A 23371-nucleotide genomic window follows, 5' to 3' on the forward strand; every position below is an offset into this window, starting at 1 on the left:
AAATATCTCATCAAATATTATTTACTGTCATCATGGCAAAGATAAAATAAATCAGAGATAAGAAATGAGTTATTAAAACTATTATGTTTAGAAATGTGTTGAAATAAACAGGGGGACAAATAATTCAGGGGGGCTAGAAATTCTGACTTCAACTGTATATATATATATATATATATATATATATATATATATATATATATATATATATATATATATATATATATATATATATATATATATATATATATATATGTATAAGTTTGTATGCATGTATATATATATATATATATATATATATATGTATACACACAGTGTATAATTATATATATGTGCGTGTATGTACGCATGTATGTCTAATATATATATATATATATATATATATATATATATATATATATATATATATATATATATATATATATATACATATACATACACATACACACACAGGTCAATTGGGTATGTGGTAAAATTGACCGTAGTGTATGAGAGCGTGTGTGCGTGTGTGTGTGTGTGTGTGTGTGTGCGTGTGTGTGTGTGTGTGTATGTTTCCCAGTGATGGGTTGTGGCTGGAAGGGCTATTAAACAGCTATTCCTTACGCAGATTAAGAAATTTAAATAAGCCTGTGCTTCTATAATAAAGGAAATCTGCTTTAAATGTAAAACTAAATAAATTGCTTAATACTCTTGACACATGAGAGTGTAAAGCCGGCAGCCCACAACAAAGGTGGAAAGTTATTGCATGTCATATTTAACAAACCATTTACTACGAATTTTATATCATTTTGCTCACATGGATGATTGAATATTAATCGGATGATGTCATTACGCTGCTGTGCCATCAGCCAATCATTCCATTGCTGATCATGATTTTGAGGATCGATAGATTTGTCCTTCACAACACATGCAACAATCTTAGATCACTTCATCCAGACATTTTAATCTGATTCGCGAACTTGTTTGAAGAACCAAATTAGCCAAAGATCAGTTATCAAGATTAAAAGATCCAGGATCTGTCAAATTATCTTAGATCATTTAAGCGAGGTATGAAGAACTGATCCCTGGAGACTAACAGATATTCATATATTTTTTATGTTTGCTGAATGCAGTATTCATGTGTTCAGGATAAAGAAAATAAAAGTAAAACACACCAAAACTGAGTGAACAAGCTTGTGTAATAATCAGGAACTGCAGGAATTAATTATAATTAATTCAGAAACCTCTAATCATCGTTCTCAAAGAGTAAACAGAGCAGGAAGGAGCTATAAATGTTTGATAAAGCAGTTCAATATTTATTTTTATTATTATCTTATTAACAAGATATCTAGAAAGAAACACAATGTAAAAACTAAATACAAATAACTATTGATTTTCCAACTAAATAATAATAAAAAAAAAATAATAGTAATAATAAATAAATAAATCTTACAAGTGAAAAGAAATGGTATGCTGTGAAAGTTTTTATTATACAGTGCTCAGCATAATAGAGTACACCCCATTTTGGAAATGAATATTTTTATCCATTTCTCTGTGAATATGTATTTTGGTGCATTTAAACAAAACATATTTATTAAACCGATGTATTTATTAAAATAATATTTTAGTCACCAAACTAATTGAAGATTGTCAACAAATTGAATGATTATACAATTAAATTCAAGCAAAAAAAAAAAAAAAAAAAAAAAAAACAACCTACAATTTTTTTTGCTTCTCTTGCTTCCTTTTTAAAATATTTGTGTTTAATATTTTTCTATAACATATACATTTGGTAGTACTAGTTTTTGGACCATTATCTTAAGTTATTTTGTTAGATAACCTAGTTTTATTGTATAGCTTCCTATGCATGTTCTCCCCGTGTTTGCGTTGGTTTCCTCCAGGTGCTCCGGTTTCCCCCACAGTCCAAAGACATGTGGTACAGGTGAATTGGGTAAGCTAAATTTTCTGTAGTTTATGAGTGTGTATGGATGTTTCCCAGTGATGGGTTGCAGCTGGAAGGGCATCCGCTGCGTAAAACATGTGTTGGATCAGTTGGCGGATCATTACGCTGTGGCGACCCCAGATCAATAAAGGGACTAAGCCAATGAATGAATGATTTGTGAGGGGTGTATGTGCTGAGCACTGTATATACTATGTAATATAAAATAATGAAACAAAATTTAAGACCATCCACAAACTGTTCTAGACTGTGAGAGATATTTATAAAAGCCCAAAGGCAGAATTATTCAAATTCATACAGGAAATTACAAAAGTGATTACTGGTAGTTTATCTCTCAGAATGTTTCTCTCTCGTTATCACACTCAAGGCTCAAGGGAGTCTGGGCAAGGGCTGAGTGTAATGAGACAAAACGAGACTAATAAACACAGCACCAAGAGATGTGACAGAAATACATGTTATATCATTTTTGTGTTCATTACTTGTACTTTTTCAAAGTGCATATTATACTAAGTGCCGTCTCAGCTGTCATGCAGCTTTCATAAATCTCACTTTGAAAATATCGCCTGTTCGCAGCAGTATGGTCTTTTTATTTATCAGTTGTACAGAGTGGTAAATAATGTCAGTGTCACATATACAGTAGATTTTTTTTTGACACTGACATTATTTATATTTATTGTTTACAATTATTACTTTCACTGACATGTTTTTGCAGCATCTGTCCTGATGATAATTATCAAATAATCAATAATTTCAACTTTTTAAACTACAGTTTGTTTAAATAATATCACTGTTTTAATGACAAAACAACAAACAACAACAGCATAATTTGCATCACAGGCCAAACCTGAAAAAAAAAAAAAAGAAAAACAGAAACCTGAAAGAGTTTGGGTCAATTTGTCCTTATGATCTGAGATCTGTCCATGAAAGAACACATGGAAAAGAAAAGAGGGTGTTACTATGTCAATAATAATGATGATGATGATAATAATAATAATAATAATAATAATAAATTCGCCAAAAATGTATGCTGTTTAAATTAAATGACAAAGACAAAAATGCCCATGAGGATGTTCAAATTAAAAATGTTGTATAAATATATACAATGTGAATTAAATATAATCTGATGCAAATTTCTCAACGAGGACTCCCATACGTACTGCCATATAAATTTCTGGAGAGCGCCAAATACTGTACATCCCAGGAGCTATGTTTTTGTTTGCAGTTTTTTTTTCACGAATCCACCAGAGGCCGCTGTGTATGCTTTTTGAGTGCCATTCATGACAGCTGTTCTTGCATAAATCCACCAGAGGCCGCTGTAGACTGACTGACTGACTGACTGACCAACCAATCGACTGATCCACTCTCCTCCTTCCCTAAACCCAACCAATAGTTTTCAAAAGTACAGATTGACCCGCCCTCCCACTTCCCTAAACCCAAACGACAGTTCTAAAAAGCAATCCAGAAAAACAAAAGAAGCCTGATTTTTACTACATTTTTAGATTTTACCGCATTCTCACTCTGTAATTTTCTCGTTTTTTTTTTTTTTTTTTTTTTTGGGTTTCTGTTTTCTGGAAGTGTTCTTTGCTGGACTCAAACTTCATCGTCATGGTCAGCCCCCCTCTGTGTCTCAAGTCTGCCAGCGTATATGGCAAGCTGCTGGACAAACTGGTAACAGCGGAAAAGCCGTCCACATGGAGGTAAGCGGTCAGCTGGTAAGCACGAAAAGGAACGGCGTCACATCGCCCCGTAGTGTTCATTTTAAAGACAAAATGCAGCCATATATACTTCTGGCTACATAATTCGCGATCTCCAGAAATGTATATAGGGCTAGGTTTTCAGAATGAGCCCGTGTTAAAATTTCTGTACCTAACTGTTAGATCGAACTAAAAACATATTTGATTTTTATTTGAAATATTGATTATTACGTTTATTGTTACAAGTACCTTGGGAGTTCAGCTATTACATGTCTGGTGAGGGGTGTTAAATACTCTATCACTTTTGTAAATAGAATACCACCGAACAAACTATCCTAAAATGAACCGATTTTGTTAGCTAAAGCAAACTTGATCATAAATACTTTTCTAAAGCAACTTCATTTGGAACTTCTGATTTCTTAATTTACAAAACAATAGTTTCTTAAAACCCCAAGATTAAAATTTTATTTAATGCTGTTTCAGTTGATACATGATAAAAAAAAAAAAAATCACTGGACATTACAGTATATAATGCACATGCCATCTAACCTTTCATACTTTGGCAATTGTATTAGCAACTTTTGTAATGCAATGTAATAGTTCAAGTCTACGTGTACAATCTTACATCTCTTGTAATCACTCATTCTGTGTTAAACTGCAAAATGACCATAGTAAAACAGCTTGTAAACAAAATGTCATGTACCATTAAATTGACCTCAAACAAGTCATTCAGTGTCCACTGCTCATTAGTTTACTAGAGAAAGGACCTTTATAGACATCTCTAAATATCTGCACTACAATTAGCCTGAATGTTTATATTTGAACCTTTTGTTAAACAAAATTTAATGAAAAAGAGTTTTAAAAATGTGTTTAAGTAGAATTACAAACTATTCATTTGAGTTTAGATGTTAACTAATTATTTATTGTGTTGATTTATTTGAGTTTGGGCTCTGTTGTTAATTGTAGCCTCTGTTATTATTAGAATGTTTAAATAATGTGTCCCTATATGGTTTACAGCATTGGCTGTGATGGATTTTTATCCTTAAGAAAACATTATTTATTCTTTAATTTGTTTATTGGCAGAAGCGATGTTAATCCAAAACAAATTTAACATAAAAGTGATTTAAAACTGATTGTCATTCTCTAATTGTCTTTAAGTCTCTAATTGTCTCACTGTCAGTCTCTAAATCAGAGTCTCCCTCAGCTACCTTATAAAGAATCCTCTCTGCTTCAGTTCTGCCTCCTGCAACATGCAGTCATTAATTGCATTAAGATGGTCCTGGTGTCCACTATAGTGGACATTTAAAAAAGAATGATATTTTGAAACACAAACAAGTTAACAGCTTTGAAAACTAAATGTATTGTTTCTGACACTTTAATAAACAAATATATATGTAATAATAATAGTAAAAAAAACATTTAAAAAGCTAAATTTTACATGCCTCTCTCCTTCCTATAAAATGTGCTTTTTTTGTATATCGGCCATTTTGGATGCAGTGTAAGAAGTGGTTCCTAGCATGCCAGCCAATCAAATGACATATCACTAGAAAGCTCAGGATGTCCTCTGAGCAGTACAACAGGACTTGACAGAGTAGCTCAAAGAATTCAAAGAAAATTCATGAAAACACAATGTCCACTACAGAGGACACAAGTCAATGGGCGGGGTCTCAGGAGGATACAGATAACAAATGTGTGCATATTTATTTGAAACAACAAACAAAGTAGTATTAGTAATAGTAATTAATAATAGTGACGTTAATAGTCTATTGGTCTCTCGTGCACACACACTCGGTCTACCCCGCGTGCATTCGGTCTCTGTTGCCAGCACACGGTCTCTCTCGCAAGCACACTTGGCCTCTCTTGCAGGCACCCGTTGCATGCACTTGGTGTACCTCGCGCGCATTCTGTCTCTGCTTACGCCTGACTTTTGTCCAGTCTGGCGCCTCATACACGACGCATATTTACGGTGGTTGGCTGGCATCCACCAATCCCACAATGCATCGCCACTGTAAACAGGAAGATGTGGACTAGACCGCGGCCAAAAGGCGGACAAACGCATCATATTGTAACGTTAACGGAGTTACAATATTTAAAAAGTAATGCGTTACAGTATTAGTTACTGTCAAAAGTAATGCCGTTACAGTAGCGCATTACTAGTTACGCGTTATTGCCAAACACTGGTGATGACACTGGTGATTACACCACTCAGTAATCAACAGTCTTTACGTCACATTTCGAGACAGGTGGATTTGCTCTTCAGTGTTTGAACAGTGTTTGAACTTTCAGCAGTGAAATTTAAACCATACTGAACTAAACTAAACTGAACTTCAACTCTGAAATCTGGACTTTACTAGAACTATGTAAAGCTGTTTGGGCACAATCTACATTGTAAAAAGCGCTGCACAAACAAACATGAATTGAATTTAAGTAATGGTACGAATCGATTGGAACCTCAACTGAGGTGGTACTAAGCAACCAGGAACCAGTTACTGTGCACAGTGGAAAATCCCCAAAAGTCAGCCAAACCAAATCGAACAATGCCGTACCATGCAGTGGAAAAGCGCAAACAAGAAGCCTTACATATAGAGCTAGTTTTGTGATGGAAAAACTTAAGCTTTTTGATTTTAAGCCAAGGTCAAATGTTACAGTCTGCAATATTTACAATCTTCTGGAAAGTTTGCTTTTGGCAGATACGTCAAGCCTTGACACAATAAAGCTAAACTTCCCAGTCATGTATCTGTCACTTCGGCCCCAGCACAACAACACTGCTTGTGCCCTCTTCAGGATTTAACAGGAGGAGTGGAGCTTGCTTTTTCACCACAAGCCCCAGCCTCTGCTGCAAACTTGCTGGAGATTATTCCCGTTGACAGCTCGCATTAGCAGATCAAAGGCAAACAGTTGGGCTACATTACTATTCCCTCTAATGTCTTCAGTCAGAGCCGTCGTTTGGCACACCTTTAACATTTAATGCACGTAGGAGGCGGCCCACTTTCACCCACTCAGAGCTACAACCCTTCAAAACCACTACAGAGACTAACAGCATGCTTTTAGATGGCCAAAGTTTGAATCGGCTCTAAAGAAAAAAAGTCAAGTTGATACTTAGAGGCGTAGTGTGTACGTTATTTAAACCATCTGTTTGGTCGAACAATGGAAGACTGGAGTCGAAACGTGTGTGTAAACACTGTTTTCTGCAAAGAATTTGGGGATCTCGGTCGTGCAACAAATTATACACTTCACATTCAATATCACAAAAGCATAAAATCCTCCATTCTCCTTCATATAACAGTACAAACTGTCCACCGTTAAAGTGAAGATGGATTGCAAGGTGCAGTACATCTAGTACACAGCACAAAACCAATGTCCCCAACACTTGTTTGTTTCTTTTCTTTTGTTTAATCTGTGAGAGGCAACCTCTCAATGGGCCATCCCTAGAGGAAATAGTGTTTTTATAAAAACAAAATGAACAATTCAAAAGCAAACGCTATTGAGAGGCTAAAATCCACTGATGTAAATGTGAGCTCCTTCTAAATCTAGGCCTGACAAACTGCATCAGCTGTAGCATCAGTGAGAGTTTGCTGGAGATTTGAGCTGTCGGGGGTAATGAATGTCTCCTATCTAGGACAGGGCCATGTAAATGGAGCACAGAGGATGGCACAGGCTGGGAGACGGTCCTCTGGGATAGCCGTGTGTGTGTGTTTTGTGGCGTGTGTGAGTGGGTGGACAGACCTGTGGCCTGAAGGCGTGCAACTCACCTAAGTTCCATTTAAGCCCAGAAGTGGTGGTGAGACAGGGAGAGCCCACAGGAATCAGACTGCACCATTTACCCTCCATGCCGGTGTTCACATTCAGCTGGTGATGTCGGCCCTAAACGTGTGAAGAAAAAGTGCAGGAGAAGTTTATTGAATGTGACTGACACTCAGTTTGAAGAGCTTTTTTCTTTGTACAACCGGGCGCAGCCATTGGCAACTTATTGGCTCAAGACTTCAGGTCTCATTCACTTTCATTAATTTTCAGAGATGAAAATAGCTTGTAATGTTGCTTGATGTTGGAAACTGGCATTTTCTTGTTTTTTTATTTTATGTTTGTCCACAAACACACTTGTTTGTATAGAAAATGATTTGACCATTTACTGCAGTTTCTCCCATAGGATTCCAAAGTCCTAAAACAGGGTGTACACTCCTGTGCCCAGAAAGCTGTTGTCCTTAAGAATTTAGCTCTTACTTTATAACAACATTCACATTTTGAAAGAGCAACGATCTAAAACATTATGTCCCCCTGTGTAATATGATGTGTGCTTTCAAAGCAGTGTCAAATCACCAAGTCATAGATTCTACACCTGAGGATGTCCTGTGGTATCTGGTTCCAATATAATCAGCTTAATTTTATCAGGCGCAGACCCAGAAGGTACTGTAAAATATTAGCTGGAGCCACGTGGATCAAAACTACAGGTCAAAAACATCCAACAGACCCTCGTTTGCATTAAGATCTGGGCATGAACATTGTGCTCCTCAAACCATTACCGATTAACTAATCAGGAGACCTCTTCTACCAGAGAAGATAACTAGTTGCTAACACCTTATTTTGATGGTCCATTTGAGTATTAGTAGACTGTCTGCTTAATATCTGTTGATAGTGCTGCTAAACAGAAATTTAACTACATGAAACTTTGCAATTACATGTCAACTTACACTAACCCTAACCAATTCAACAACTGAACCGTCAAAATAAAGTGTGACCAACTAATCTTCAACGGTGTTAAGTTGTGTTTAGCATGTCTCAAATTTAAGAAAACTCAAATAGTCAAACCTAAAGTTTCCCAGCCAGGCATTGCCCATAGCACTATTTCTTGCCTACATCCTTGACCAGCTTGTCAATGTCCTACAATGCATCCTGATTCCACTGCTTCCCCTACATTTTCATATAACTGAACTCTGAATTATATGCTTTGACTCATATGCTTTACATGCTTGTTTCTGTTTGTTTATTTAACTACTATTTTCATTTATAGCACTTTATTTTTGCATTTCGTGTTTAAATACATTATGAACAGCAGCTACGCTAATTATTTACTTTATTCTCTATTTCCACCTGGGGATACTCATCCCAAGGCTTCTAGAAAATATCCAGTGATATTGATGTGATCCAAGACCTGTGAAGAAATATTGCCAAGGTTTCCATAATCCTGGAGCAGGCCATATCCTGAGCTGACGCTGTGGCTGTCATGAAGGAAGGGAGAGCATGAGACTGATTCCTGAAAGACCACAGTGACAAACGAGTCTTCGCATTGATCCCGTGGGCCAGTATGATTACCTGCCGGTGACCTACTCACGCCTGCAGTTCTCCACGATGGACATTCAGTCATGCCCAACTGAGCTAGGTTTCTCTCAAGGTTTTTTCCTTTCACTTTCGTCAATTGGTGAAGTTTGTTCCTCGCCACTGTCGCCACTAGCTTAGTTGGTTTGGGACTTGTGGGGCTGTGCATCGATGGATTTGCTCTCCAGTGTTTGGACTGTGTGAAATGTAAACCACACTGAACTGAACTAAACTGAACTTCAACTCGGAAAACTGGACTGAGACAGTTTCAATTTACTAGAACTTCTATGTTAAGCTGCTTTGACACAATCTACATTGTAAAAGTGCTATAGAAATAAATATGAATTGAATTTAATTCGTTTGAATTAGTTTCCTCGTGAGATCAGGCTGGAAAAAATGGCACTCTACAAACCAGGCAACCTTTTTCCAGTTCTCCAAGTTCAAGTTCCAACACATGTGTGCCAGTTGCAGGCACTTTCGAGGGTGGACAGAGGTCATCATAGATGCCTTGATTGGTCTACAGTTACACAGATTTAAATGCATCTGTGTACAATGCAATGCAAATGCACCTCTACCACAGTTGACCTTCTGGTTGCAAAGACCTGACAGGATACCCTTGTGCTTTAGTAAGTCTATTGTACCCAACAACCAGTCACTCATTTTAATGTTTGTTTCTTTGATTATTTAGGGTGCAGGTGTGCTGTTGAACTTGCACTTCTGCAAGTACCTGATAAGTATAAGGACAGAGACTGTAAATAAACAGACTTAATATCCTCTACAGCAGACCAACAGCATTAACGAAATCAGTTTAAAAAGCATTTTAAAACATTCTCACCAGCAAAGATGTTGGCAACTTTGCAATGCAGTTCTCACTTAGAAACAATAGCATAATTTAACATTGTGATCATTTCAATTATCACATTTCTAAAGTCATTTTGTGTGGTCCACATACACACACTCACTTAAAAGTAGCAGTCTTAATTTACTGACACTCAAAAATTGGCAGGATGTTTTAAGAACTATTCTGTAAATCATAATTACCACCTTCCACATTCAGCAAGGTACTATGTATAAATGGAGATGCTTTATGTTAATGAAAAAAATGAGTTGTGCAAACTTCAAAGTATTCAGAACTAATTCTGATCTGTCTGCATAAAGCCAGAAACAGCAGCAAATGAGAAGAGAAAGAACTGAATTCATGTTTTATAAGTCTTCTTTATGAGGCACAGAAGCAGTCAAGGACATCTTTATATAGACCGAGATGCATTCATTTCAATTTCTAGACCATTACAACAGCTGATAGATTAAGAGTCTCAAAATCATCTCGATGTCTCATATTCTCTATGAGCCTCAGAGGTTGATTAAATGTTCTCATACAGAATGTAAAGTAATGCAGCCGAAGCAATTTTGCAAGATTTTCTTATTAGTTGAACAAGATCACAATGTCTTTTCTCTGCAAGTCTGCCAAGGACCAGGGTTTCTATAAGCTATATGGAGATTCTGTGCAAATATGAGCTCATAAAAGACACGCATGCATTTGGGAACGCATGGTACTATCGCATGAAAACATTCACAATGTTTTATATTTTTTAACAGTAAAACTTTCAACGTTCACAATCAGCACAGAAGAGAGAGCAAACATCGATGAGAAAGTACATTAAGATATTAGAATATTCTAAAATAAATGAATGAATAATCAAATGAACAATCAAATGAATCACAAAGCAAACTGACATTAAGATTTTTTTAATGCAATGCTCCATTAACAAACAAAATAATAAATGATTGAATGAACAAAAAAACAATAATGTAGTTGTAGTTCATGTAATGTAATTAACAATTAAATAAACAGATTAACTGTAACGCCTGGGTTTACTTCAGGAAGGCACAGGATCGCAGGAGTATCAAATACGTAGATTTATTATCAAACACTTACATGGAAGAACACAGGAATGACATGGGGTGAACACAAGCATCAACGTAGACAGAGAGAATACTGGAAAATGAATGACTAAACACAGGGATTATAAATACACTGGGGATGATGAGTCTGATTACATACAGGGGTGAGACACAGGTGGAAGTAATGAACATGATGGAATGGCGGGAAACAGAACAAAGGAGTACATGAGAAAGGTCACATGGTGAAAACAAACATACATGTAATACAGGACTTGACAATAACCCCCCCCCCCCTCACTTTTAAAAGGCACGTCCTCGTGCCTAAACAAAATGAAGGGTGAGAGGAGGTGGCCAGTGAGGAGTCACAGAAGGAAGAAGGCAGGAAGGGAGGTGAAGCAGGAGGAGAAGGACCCCGGACATAGCCAGGAGGATGGCCCAGGGTGGAGTCGACGGAGGGAGGAGCCATGGAGGAGGAGTGGTCGCCGACTGCGGGGGGCCAACCGTGGGAGACGCCGCAGCTGAAAGTGGAGCCCAAGTAGGAGACGGAGAGCCGTAGGGCGGAGAGCCGTAATGTCGAGGTCCCGGAGGGCCGAAGTGGAGCGGATGGCTCACCCAACCGAAGCGACGACAAAGATACAGATGCTCGTGGCAGAGCCAGAGCGACAGAGGACTAAGGCTTAGCTGGAGGAAAGGAGGAGCTCAACGGAGATGGCAGGATGGAGGGATGAGGCGCAGCCAGAGGAGCGGAGTCCAGAGGTGGAAGCAGGGCGACGACTGACCAAGGCAGAGCTGGGGGGACGAGGGAGCCTGGTGGAGCTGGTGGGTTGACAGTCCATGGAGGAGATGAGGAAGGAGAGGCCGAGGTGGAGTGTGTATGTACAAATATTAGTGTATTGCTGTACATCCTGTGTGTATTAAGCATGTGTGAACGTTTGGACCTATAGGAGCATAACTAACGCGCTCTGTGCAGGACTTTAGACCAGCTTTTATTTGGTCAGTAGTGCGGCCTATTCAGTTCCTCAAACTAGCAACGCCAACAATGCACCTTAACTCACCTCCTTTTCAGACCAGCACACCCATCTACAAAGTGGTGCAAATGGATTTGCTATTGAAACAATGCGGCACAAAACGCGAAAATTACTGTTGAGCTGGTCTGAAAATAGAAACAAATCATGGCAAACACGTCTTGCGCCTTATTGAGCCGGGTCTATGATAGGGCCCCAAGCATTTGGAAAGACATGGTACCATCGCATGAATATATTCACAATCTTTTATATATTTTTACAGTAATTCAGCGTTGTGACATTTTCAAAGTGCACAAACAAGAATCAGCACAGAAGAGGCACTAAAGTGTCTCTGCATTTGTTAATTGCTTAATATCACAATTGATCATTAAGTGCAGCAATCAGGATTCCAAAAGCTCAAGAGTGCAAACATTGATTAACACATGCAAATGACTGAATGAGTAAGTGTATGTGTGTGACAGAGAGAGACAGAGGTGTTTACCTCTTTAAGGAGGAAGGCCAGAGAAGAGTCTTGTATAACTACAACTGGCAGATCGGTCATCTTTTGCGCATGAAACAAGGTCTCCACCGTGGCCATGGTTTGATCAAAACGGCCCCCTAAACCTCCCAGTGTTACGATGCTGTCTATCTGCAGAGAGATGAGATAAGAACCAAATGAATTAGCTAATGAACAAACAAATTAACTGGTGAATGAGTGATGTTGTTAAGTACTGTTGTACGAACAACTGAACAAACAAATTGATAGACAGATGAATGTGCTAACAAATGAGTGATTATAGAGACAAAGTAGCACATTGAAGAGAGAGCTCACCCAAAAATGAACATGTAATTGCCATTTACTCACACTCAAGTGCTTCAAAACTATTTAAAGTTTATTCATTCTGTTGAAAACAACTGAAATATTTATGCAGGGTGTTGGAAACTGGAGGTCAATGACTTCTTCAAACCTTTTATTGTGTACAACATCGAAAGGAACTCAGGTTTGGAACAAGTGGAGGATGAGTAAACGATGACAGAGCCTTCATTTTTTGGGTGAACTACCCATTTAATAAACTTTTATGTAATTCCATGAGCGATGAACAAACAAATTAACACACACACACACCAGTGGAGCAGTGTTTTAGGCAGATGTTTGTAAATTGCACAAACTAATGAACGAATAATATCAGATGAATTATTAAACAAGCAAACAAATGAGTGACTTTGGGAGCAAAAAGCTAGATTAAGATGGATGAACAAATCAATGAATGAAGGAATGAACAATGATTGCATAGTCGAAGCAAAATGACTAGACAAACAAATAAATGAACGGACGAATAAAAATACAATTGTAGAAGCAACAAAGTCGATGAGCATTGTGTAATTCTAGAATTAATCTTTTAATCAAATGAACGAACAAATAACAGAATACACGATTGAACAAACACGCAAGCAAATGAATGAACAGATAAATGAGCAAATTAATGAGAGATGAAAAAGTACATGAAGATATTTGGTATCTATTACTCGCTTATTATCTGACTATTATTGCAATGTTAACTGTTTATTAACACTACGTTCACACTGCAAGGTTTAGTGCTCAAATCTGAATTTTTTTTTCCCTCGGATTTGAGTTTTTTGCATAGCTGCTCACATTGTTGTTATAAATGTGGCCAGAATCAAATTTCCAGTGTGAACAGATCATGGTCCTAAACTGGGGTGCGTTTCCCAAACAACGACGTAACTCACGGCTATCATAGTACGATGCATCGTTTGGGAAAAGAACGATGTTGTGACGAGTGTTTCCCAAAACCTGTAGTTTCTCTGTCACAGATCCATCGTTTGAACCACGTTAGTTTTACGGTATAACGCCCATAATGATGCTCTTAACTGGGTGGTGACAACTTCTTTAGAGAAGAACACCATAATTTCTTTGTACAAATTATATTGTATTACACGCACGCGCATTAAATTTATTTATTTTTTTTTGGTAAAAACATCCACTCGTTTTCCATATTACCTAAAATATATGTAAATGGCACATATAGGGCTTGTGTTTCCTTTACAAATATTATTGAGAACATTACATATTCCATTCTAAAACATAAAATCACTTACAAAAGCTAACACATATTGTAATTTCATATATAAATCATATAAATAAATAAATAAATAAATAAATAAAGAGGCTATAACACAGATAACTGGGAATAGAACACAGCCCGGAACTGTGTTTCTAACTACAGCTCCAGTGGTGCAGTTGCATGCTTGCAACTGAGCATACAAGTTAGCGACGCAGTTTACAAATGTTTGTTGGAACAATGGATTTGGGAAACACTAAGTCAACTAACAATGTTTGTAATGATGTTTGAATGTTGATTTTCGGAAACGCACCCCTGACCTGCATGCACAAAAGTACAGTTATGGACAGCACAAAATATCTAATACTACTAATGTGTATTTCGGCATTTGAAACCGAGATTTAAAGTCTCTTGTGATTGAAAACACTGATCATTTGTGATTTATGACAAGCGCAGTGCATGTCTTTCTGACCTCATCAAGGGTTATTGAGCAGCCGCAGACTGAACTGAGAAGGCAGAGTTGGTTCATTTTATATTCACATCATTTTTATATCATAGTCTTTCCTATTTGGTTCTGTTAATGTATTAATTATTGAAGTGAAATATAACTTTTGTTTAGGCCTCTGTGTTTTATTTATTTTATATATGCAATTTTTATGGACATTTTTTTTGTGTTAAATCTAACAAATCTCTTTAAAAGGTTAATGATTGTTTAACAAGCACCAGTTTTGCGTTCAAATTTCTTTTCAAAATAAACAACCAACTTTTTGTGCTAAAGTATTAGCCCTGTGTGCTTTTCTACTGTGATTCTGAAGAGTAGAGGATGCTTGCAGCACAGAATGATAAATAACTAAATAACTGTTTACACTGCGGTCGGACTGCAAAACATCAGATCTGATTTATTACTACATATGAAAGTGGCACAAATCTGAACTAAAAAGATCAGATTCCATGTGGTTTGGGAGGTTCACACTGTCCAGACAAAAACAGATCTAAGTCACATGTGGGCAAAAAAAAATCAGATTTGGGACACATTTGCCTGCAGTGTGAACGTAGCCTTATTCTACAGTGTACATCCTGTACATCCCTATTCCCAGAGGCGTAGCAGACATTTTAAAAGTGGGGGGATGACTGTATGAGATCATACGTTCATATAATTATTAATCCCCTGTTTCTAAATGGTCTGTCTTTAAAAGTGAGGGGGACGTATCCCCCCGTCCCCCCCGGTTGCTACGCCCCTGCCTAATCCTACCCAACTACTACTTTCCTGACTATTAATAAGCAGCTAATTAGTAGTTTACTGAGCTAGAAGTCTTAGTTAATGGTTTGTTATTAGCGTGAATTGTGCATTAAAATAAAGTGTGACTAATATTCCAGAGCTATAATATTCTAAAATAAATGAAGGAATAATCAAATGAAGGAACAAATAAAATCACAGAGCAAACTGATGGATTTTGTTTATGTAGCGTTACATTTAACAAATAAAATATTAAAAGTACTGAATGAACAAAAACAAAATGTAGCCATGGAGTGAAATAGAATATGAATATTATGAAACCTGAATGTTTAATGCAAAGGACAAACAAATTATGAAAGAATGAATCAACAACTAAATAAAGAGAATGAGCAAACAAGCAAATTAATGAGTGATTGTGGGGAAAAAAAATTAAAATACATTTATGCCTTATAATGAAACAAATGAATGAAGAAACAAAATCAACAATAAAGGGTTGATTAGTGGTTTAAAACTATTGTTAGACAAACAGATAACCAGAAAATTGTGCAAAAAAATGAAATAATGAGCGCTTGTGGGATTACTGTACCAAAATAGATTGCAATTAATTTAATACACACCATGAAAAAAGTTATTTTGAACTGTGAATTGCTGTTTGTGTCTGACACAAAACATAAACTCACCGGCCACTTTATTAGGTACACCTTACTAGTACCAGGTTGGACCCCCTTTTGCCTTCAGAACTGCTTTAATCCATCTTAGCATAAATTCAACAAGGTACTTATTTTTGGAGATTTTAGACCATATTGACATCATGTAGTTGCTGCAGATATGTCAGATTGAGATCTGGTGAGGCCATTTGAGTACAGTGAACTCATTGTCATCTTCAAGAAACCAGTCTGAGATGATTCGCACTTTATGACATGGCATGTTTTCCTGCTGGAAGTAGCCATCAGAAGATGGGTACACTGTGATCATGAAGGGATGATTGTGATCAGCAACAATACTTAGGTAGGTTGTGGTGTTGACACGATGCTCAATTGGTACTAATGGGCCCAAAGTGTGCCAAGATATTATCCCCCACACCATTACACCACCACCACCAGCCTGAGCCGTTGATACAAGGCAGGATGAATCCATGCTTTCATGTTGTTGACGCCAAATTCTGAGCCTACCATCGGAATGTCATAGCAGAAATCAAGACTCATCAGACCAGGCAACGTTTTTCCAATCTTCTATTGTCCAATTTTGGTGAGCCTGTGCAAATTTTAGCTTCAGTTTCCTGAGTGGCATCCGGTGTGGTCTTCTGCTGCTGTAGCCCATCTGCCTCAAGGTTTGACATGTTGTGCGTTCAGAGATGCTCTTTTTCATACCTCGGTTGTAACAAGTGGTTATTTGAGTTACTGTTGCTTTTATATCATCTCGAACCAGTCTGGCCATTCTCCTCTGACCTCTGGCATCAACAAGGTATTTACGACCACAGAACTGCCGCTCACTGGATATGTTCTACTTTTTCAGACCCTTCTCTGTGAACCCTAGAGATGGTTGTGTGTGAAAATCCCAGTAGATCAACAGTTTTTGAAATACTCAGACCAGCCTGTCTGGTACCAACAACCATGCCACGTTCAAAGTCACTTAAATCATCTTTCTTCCCTATGCTGATGCTCGGTTTGAACAGCAGTTGATCATCTTGATCTTGTCTACATGCCTAAATGCTGCCATGTGATTGGCTGATTAGACATTTGCATTACTTGAATAAAATAATGATAATAAAAAAGTTCAAAAACAACTGAAAGATACAAATAAAAAAAAAAAAAACATTTTTTTTAAATAACACCATTGTGGGAACAAATCAGTGAATAAAGATAATCTATGCAGCTCTACATTAAATGTAGCACTATTAAACAAATGAATGAATAAATAAATAGGCAAATGAATGAGCGATTGTGAGTGGTATTTTCTGCAAGTCAAGGATAAACGTTCTGAAAGTGCTGTTGCAAAGTTGCACCATAGCTTTTTCCTTCCTGCTGCAGCCGAAAATTATGTCCGTCTTCACCAAACAACAGAGTCATACATTATGGAAAGTATTGCGAGGGAACAGAGCGGACTGGAAAACGTTGACTTGGCAGAATGTCTTTGATATTTGCTCCCGGGACCATTTGTCTGACTACTGCAATGTACCCATCACTGTGTGAGATCCAACAACTCTACAGTACGTGATGAAAAAAAAAACCTCTTTAAAATGCACAGAGGGTAATCAACACTTCACCGCCAGCCCCCACTTGCTCGTTTAAATAGCGGGACTTATAAGACATCTGACACATAAATTGTTCATGTTACAGCGCCTCTGTAATTATGTGGACTGATTGTAAAACTTTTCGAAAAAGTGAAGCAGAAATGATGATATGTTCACAAGTTCTACTTGAGACTGAGGTCACATTCACATTACCTGCAAAATGTCTAATATGCCAGTTTGCACTTTTTCTTATGTTTACAGCACAAACTTTGCATTTTAACGAAGCACAACTCTGAGGCACCAGATGGAAAGTCTCAAAGTGTCATTTTTTGTAATTATTGGTATAACATATTGGCATTACGTCTGGTCCATTTTGCAATTTATTCTGGCCAAGAACTTTGAAATTAGATACCAAGAACTTGTAAAACAACCAACCAACAGTTTGGTCTTGCAAATTTATATTTTGCGTGCTACAATGCATTATGTTGTCATTAAGCACTTTTGGATCCCTTTCTTTCATGTAGTGTGCAATATAATGTATAATGTATTTGTACATAATGTATACAATCCAAAGTTTCTAAGAGTGTTCTAACACTAGGCTATCCGAACCATGCCTGGTTGCGTTCACAAAGTTTCTAAGAGTGTACTTACATTAGGCTATCCGAACCGTGCCACAATGAATGATTGTGTGGAACCCAGCATTTTTTTACAGTGCATGTCGCCTTAAGATATATACAATATGTATATATATATATTATATATATATATATATTATATATATATATATATATATATATATATATATATATATATATATATATATATATATATATATATATATATATATATATATATATAAATAACTATTAGTTAACGTTATATAACTATTACGAACTCCTATATACTTAAGTTTTTTAAATGTTCAAAATAAGTACAAGGTATTTTTTGTTTGTACAAAATGTCATTTGCTTGGGGTTATTTCACAAAATCAGATTAGAAAGATCAGAAAAAGGCTAAATTCATGTACACCAGCATATAAACCTGCGTTGTCATTAGAAAAGGGTCTGAAAGTGAACATTGGATGCCAAGTGTACATGCAATGCGTCTCCCTCGCCTACCTGTGATCTAATCGACCCAAACTCATCTTTACTGTAAAACCAGGTGTAAACAAGACCACAGTTTCCAGCACAGTAGGCTGTCAAAACGAGGCACTTAGAGAGACTTCATCCTTGAATCAACCATTTCAGACTTCAATGCATATTATGAGAAAACTAAAGTGCCTTTTGACCTTGGGTGGATGCGAACCTATTGTAAAACAAAATGAGCAACCTTTAAAATACACATAACACGGGCACTTGGATGCTCCGGTTTGTTATACTGTCTCCAGCAGATTAGACTCAATGCCTTAAAACAAGCCGATAAATAAATATTTCAGTTACAGTCTTATTTTAGACAAAGAAGAGCTGACACAAAATCAAATTACCTCACTTGTTACCTCTGTGACCCCTCAGCACTAAAGCTTATTCGCATTTGGAAGGGTTACTTGTCTTTTACGAGAGCGTGAAGACACAAAAGGTAGCGAAGGGATACAGGGGTGAATATAAACACAATGGGAAGAAATTCGAAGGCCGTAGTATGCATATAGATAGAGCTGGAGGCCTGTATATTGGTAAAACTCTGGAGTGTCTGTGACGGTGATGGGCATCTCTGTGAGGACCAACAGACAGCCTGACAAGCCTGGAGCTCAGACTGGGGTTTAGAGGAGGAGCAGACAGACACACACACACAATATCCATACAAAACCTCTCTGACAGCTCCTGGAGGATGTGAATTCACACTGAAGCTGAGGTGTGAGCTCACCTTTTATGTTTGACAGGTTTAAAAAAAAAAAAAATAGAAGAAGTGAGTGAAAATGCAAAGCACAATCCTTCCAAATATGAGTTTCCAGTATTCCCTGTGTCGTAATCTACATCTCAATATCTAGATGTTGTTTTATAGTACACAAAGTATCCCTGCATCTGTAGGCTAGAGTAAACGCTCTTTAATAGAGTCTCAAAGGCTCTCTTTAAAAAAAAAAAAAAATCTGGTAGTAGTGACCATTAGAGGTTGGAATTTTGAAACTTTTATTTTGACTAAAACCTTGGAGGAAAAAAAACTCTATTGTATTGAACTGGCTCATGTTGTAGTATGTCTTCACATCTTAAAAGGATATAGTTTAAAAAGCTGTGCTTGCAGAAAATATAATAGGAAATACAAGGTCACTTAAGTGAAAGTGCACTTTCAGAAGTATTTCCTTAACACACTTAAAGGTACAGTTCACCCTAAAAAGGCATTTATTTTGATTTATTCTTCTTTTGCCGAGACTGTCATGAATTAGAGAGCCCACACTAAAGACTGTTTGCTGAGGATGTGTATTAAAAGTAATAATGTTGTAAATAATATGACCCCCTAGTTTTTAGCGATTCCGCGATCGCTGAATTTAACGCAAAATCACAAATTTTCATAATTCTGCAAAATTCTTAATTAATAAAAAGTAAATAATTTCATAACACATCTGAATCCAGACCATATTATCAAATAATATTTATTTCAGTTTGCAATTTACTGTTTTACATGATTTATAGATGTTGCATTCGCAGCACACGAGATGTATTTGAGTGTCTCTCGAAAAATGACGTCTCACCTGCGCCCTCACAATCATTACATTACATGAAAGTGGGGGAATTGTTTTGCAGTCTGTGCAGTAAGCAGATGGGATGAAGCGTGAGTGATTTACATGTGAAGTCAATGCAAAGATTGGATTAGGCATCCTGTGGCACGAATTGGCCATTTTGTGCGTTAGACACGCTACAGACTGCAAAAGAAAGAGTGAGCAAACATCTAACAAATGGAGCAATGGAACAGAAAGAAAAGCAAGCAGCTTACAATGATGGAGATTGGTTCAAGGATGACGGCCACTGGACGTGACGGAATTAAAGGACATTATTTGTGCTTTACATGTATGGGTGGTATTATGATATGTGTAAAATCAATAAATGTTTTCATTTAACACTTTTCTTTCAGTTAACAAGAGAAAATGATTTCCTGCTATTGACGAGTTTTACGGCAATCCGTGTTTTAGGTGTATTACGGTAGGGGAAGCCCTAATGCCTATCCTGAGTGAGGTACCTGATGTCAGATGCTCCGGGGAGTGAAATCTGAGAGAAAGTAAGATTGTGGGTAAAAATAAGTGATATATATCACAATATCACAAAATTGTTTGCAAATTTCTGGGAATTACCATCACTGGGAATTGTCATTTTGATCGCAAAGTCACAAAAAAAATTGTGAAAAACTAGGGTGTCTGAACAATGTTCAGATTCGTAAAACCAGTGAACGGTATTAGTTTCGTTTGGCCTGAATATGTTTTTTTCAACTCTAAAAATTCCAGAACTGATTGATTTGCATTTTGAATGAATCGCCATGGACCACAGTTTAGTTAAAAATCTTCTTTATTTTAAAAAAGTCACCTACATCTTGGATGACCGGAGGGTGGGTAAATTAAGGGCCAATTGAATTTTTTTTTTTTACAATTTTATAATAATGACAGACTGATAAAATTAATTTAAAGTACATTTACAATCATTTATTTTATACTTATTATAGCTATACCTACACTTAGAGACAGTTCACCCCAAAATAAAAATGTAATCTCTATTAAAGGGCCATGAAACCCTATTCTTTCGGTTCAAGTCTACCTCAGAATTTTTTCAAAAAATGCTCAGAGATAGGCATGGAGCTCTGCGTGCAGAGGGAGGAGTGGGCGTGGCTGGCAGAGCAGGGGAAAAAGAGGGAAGCGAACAACTGTTGTCAATTGGCTCACAAAATGAGACACAAACCATGAGGAGACCCATGATTTTATAGTTTACAAAGTTAAGATGTAAAGAAATAAACAGTAAGTAATTTAATGCGATAACATTAAATATCATCAATTTAATATCATTATAAAGATAACCCACTTCTCTCCCCCACAATCCCCGAGTCTGAATGCAGACACAGTGTATAGCAGTGCAGCAGGTCTCTTGCTCTGTCTATTCCAACCATTAACCCTGACTGTAAATTGGAGGATTTTAAACATATGGTGAACACAGCAGCACGGATATAGGTGATGTGTCTGAATGGCAATGAACTCAACTTATAAAAGACAAAGTCTGTCATTCTTCAATTTTCGTACAGCTCTCTCGACAAAAATGCTTGCTGCACACAAACAGCTTTGCTGTATCAGGTCTGACAGAATCGCAGGGAAAAACATGCAACAAACCCTGTGGATCAAACACATACAAGCCTTCGAGAACGGCCAAATACTCCTGCGAGGATGCAGTCTCACCCAGTCATTGGGTCTCACAGCTTGGCAGGTCAGCCTGGGTTTAATTCTTTTAAACCCAAAAGATAAAATTAGCTGACAAAAGCTCAAATTTATCCAGTTTTCACCGCAATTAAAGCTGACAGATGCTAACGTTGTCCTAACTGATGCTCAACACACACAAATTTGTTAAAATTTCAAAAAAGTACTCCAGGGTGTCTTGAACCTTTAAGTTGTTTCAAACCTTTATGAGTTTCTTTTTTTCTGTTGAACACAAAAGATGATATTTTAAAGAAAGCTAAAACCTGTAAGCACTGACTTACTATAAATACTATTGGTCAGTGGTTACAGGTTTCCAACATATGTCAGAATATTTTCATTTTTGTTTACCACAAGTAATGTTTGAAACAAGTAAAGGGTTAGTAAATGACAACACAATTTTCATTTTTGGGTGATCTATTAGTTTTAAATGATGAGAAACCATCAGTAGAATATAGACGTTTATGATATAAATGCAAAATTGTCACACATGTACATCCAATTTAGTGTGATTTTAGTAATCCAAACACAAATGCTTTTGGTTCGATCACCTGAGTAAAAGAAATATATATATCACACATACAAATTGAGTAAAAAAAAAGTTGGGTATCAGTTTTAAAGCATAAGAGAGTAAGATCCAGATAAACCAATATAGATATATGTGGAGAAGAGATGAAGTCCAACCTGCAGTTTCTTTGCTTTGATCTCCTCCACCATAATGGCCAAGCACTTAGTGAAGTCTGTCAGATCCTGGTCCGGCGTTTCCATTAGCTTGCAGTTCTGAAACAAAACGAGTAAAACTGGAAGACAGCTGACAGATAAAACAGACTTAAATTCATGCTCATGAACTCTGATAAAGTTTATATATGAATGTCTACAGTGAGTATGAATTCTGTGATTGGTCAAAAACTCAATTTAAACACAATCTGTATATATCAATCAGTATATCAAATTGCATTGATTATCTCTAGAAATGAGATGTAATGATTCTTTTTAGTTCTTATTTTTAGCTAAAATACTAGTAAGTAAACACTGTATTCATACTTTCAGTTTTTAACATAGTTTTACATAAAGTAGTTAGTCCAAAAGCATTTACTGTGTTATGAAGCTTAATAGAAATCCACTAGAACTGTCTAATGAAAGTTATAAAACAAAACTGTTTTCAATATCTATATGATATTTAATGCATGTATGATATTTAATGATATTTTTGTGACATTTACTTCACACAAACACTATGGCCTTTCTCCTTGTATGTGACGGAAAAAGTGATACTGATTTTATACAGTACAGTTAAATAATAAGTAAATATTAATTTAAGTTACAATTTAGATTCAATGTTGTCTTTTTTCTGCTTAGCAAATGAAAATATTTCAAACAAAGCCAGAAACAGTTTTTTTTTTTCATTTGTGTTGATGAGTTAATGATAAAGAAATGAATCAACCATTTTGAATGAACTGCTTGAATGAATGAATCCCTCATTAAGATGGGGTTGTGTTGTTATACTTATTTATCAATAATGGGCCAAATCCAGCTACACAAGCCCAAAAAACAACCCCATAAAAGACACTCCGAAAATTTAACCACACC

At 36.6% G+C, this 23371-nt stretch overlaps 1 protein-coding gene across 2 annotated transcripts in view; it reads right to left on the reverse strand.

Annotated features, from left to right (window-relative positions):
* tpk1 (thiamin pyrophosphokinase 1) overlaps nt 1–23371 on the reverse strand; it is a 136053-nt gene that overhangs the window by 43024 nt on the left and 69658 nt on the right. For both annotated transcript variants that reach the window (XM_056450632.1, XM_056450634.1), the window contains exons 6-8: nt 22466–22561; nt 12352–12498; nt 7383–7494 (exon numbers count right to left, since the gene is read on the reverse strand). In XM_056450632.1, coding sequence (XP_056306607.1) covers nt 7383–7494; nt 12352–12498; nt 22466–22561 — 355 coding nt within the window. The remainder of the gene's footprint in view (nt 1–7382; nt 7495–12351; nt 12499–22465; nt 22562–23371) is intronic.

The sequence above is a fragment of the Danio aesculapii genome, chromosome 24 (assembly GCF_903798145.1).
Source record: "Danio aesculapii chromosome 24, fDanAes4.1, whole genome shotgun sequence".
NCBI classification, from domain to species: domain Eukaryota; kingdom Metazoa; phylum Chordata; class Actinopteri; order Cypriniformes; family Danionidae; genus Danio; species Danio aesculapii.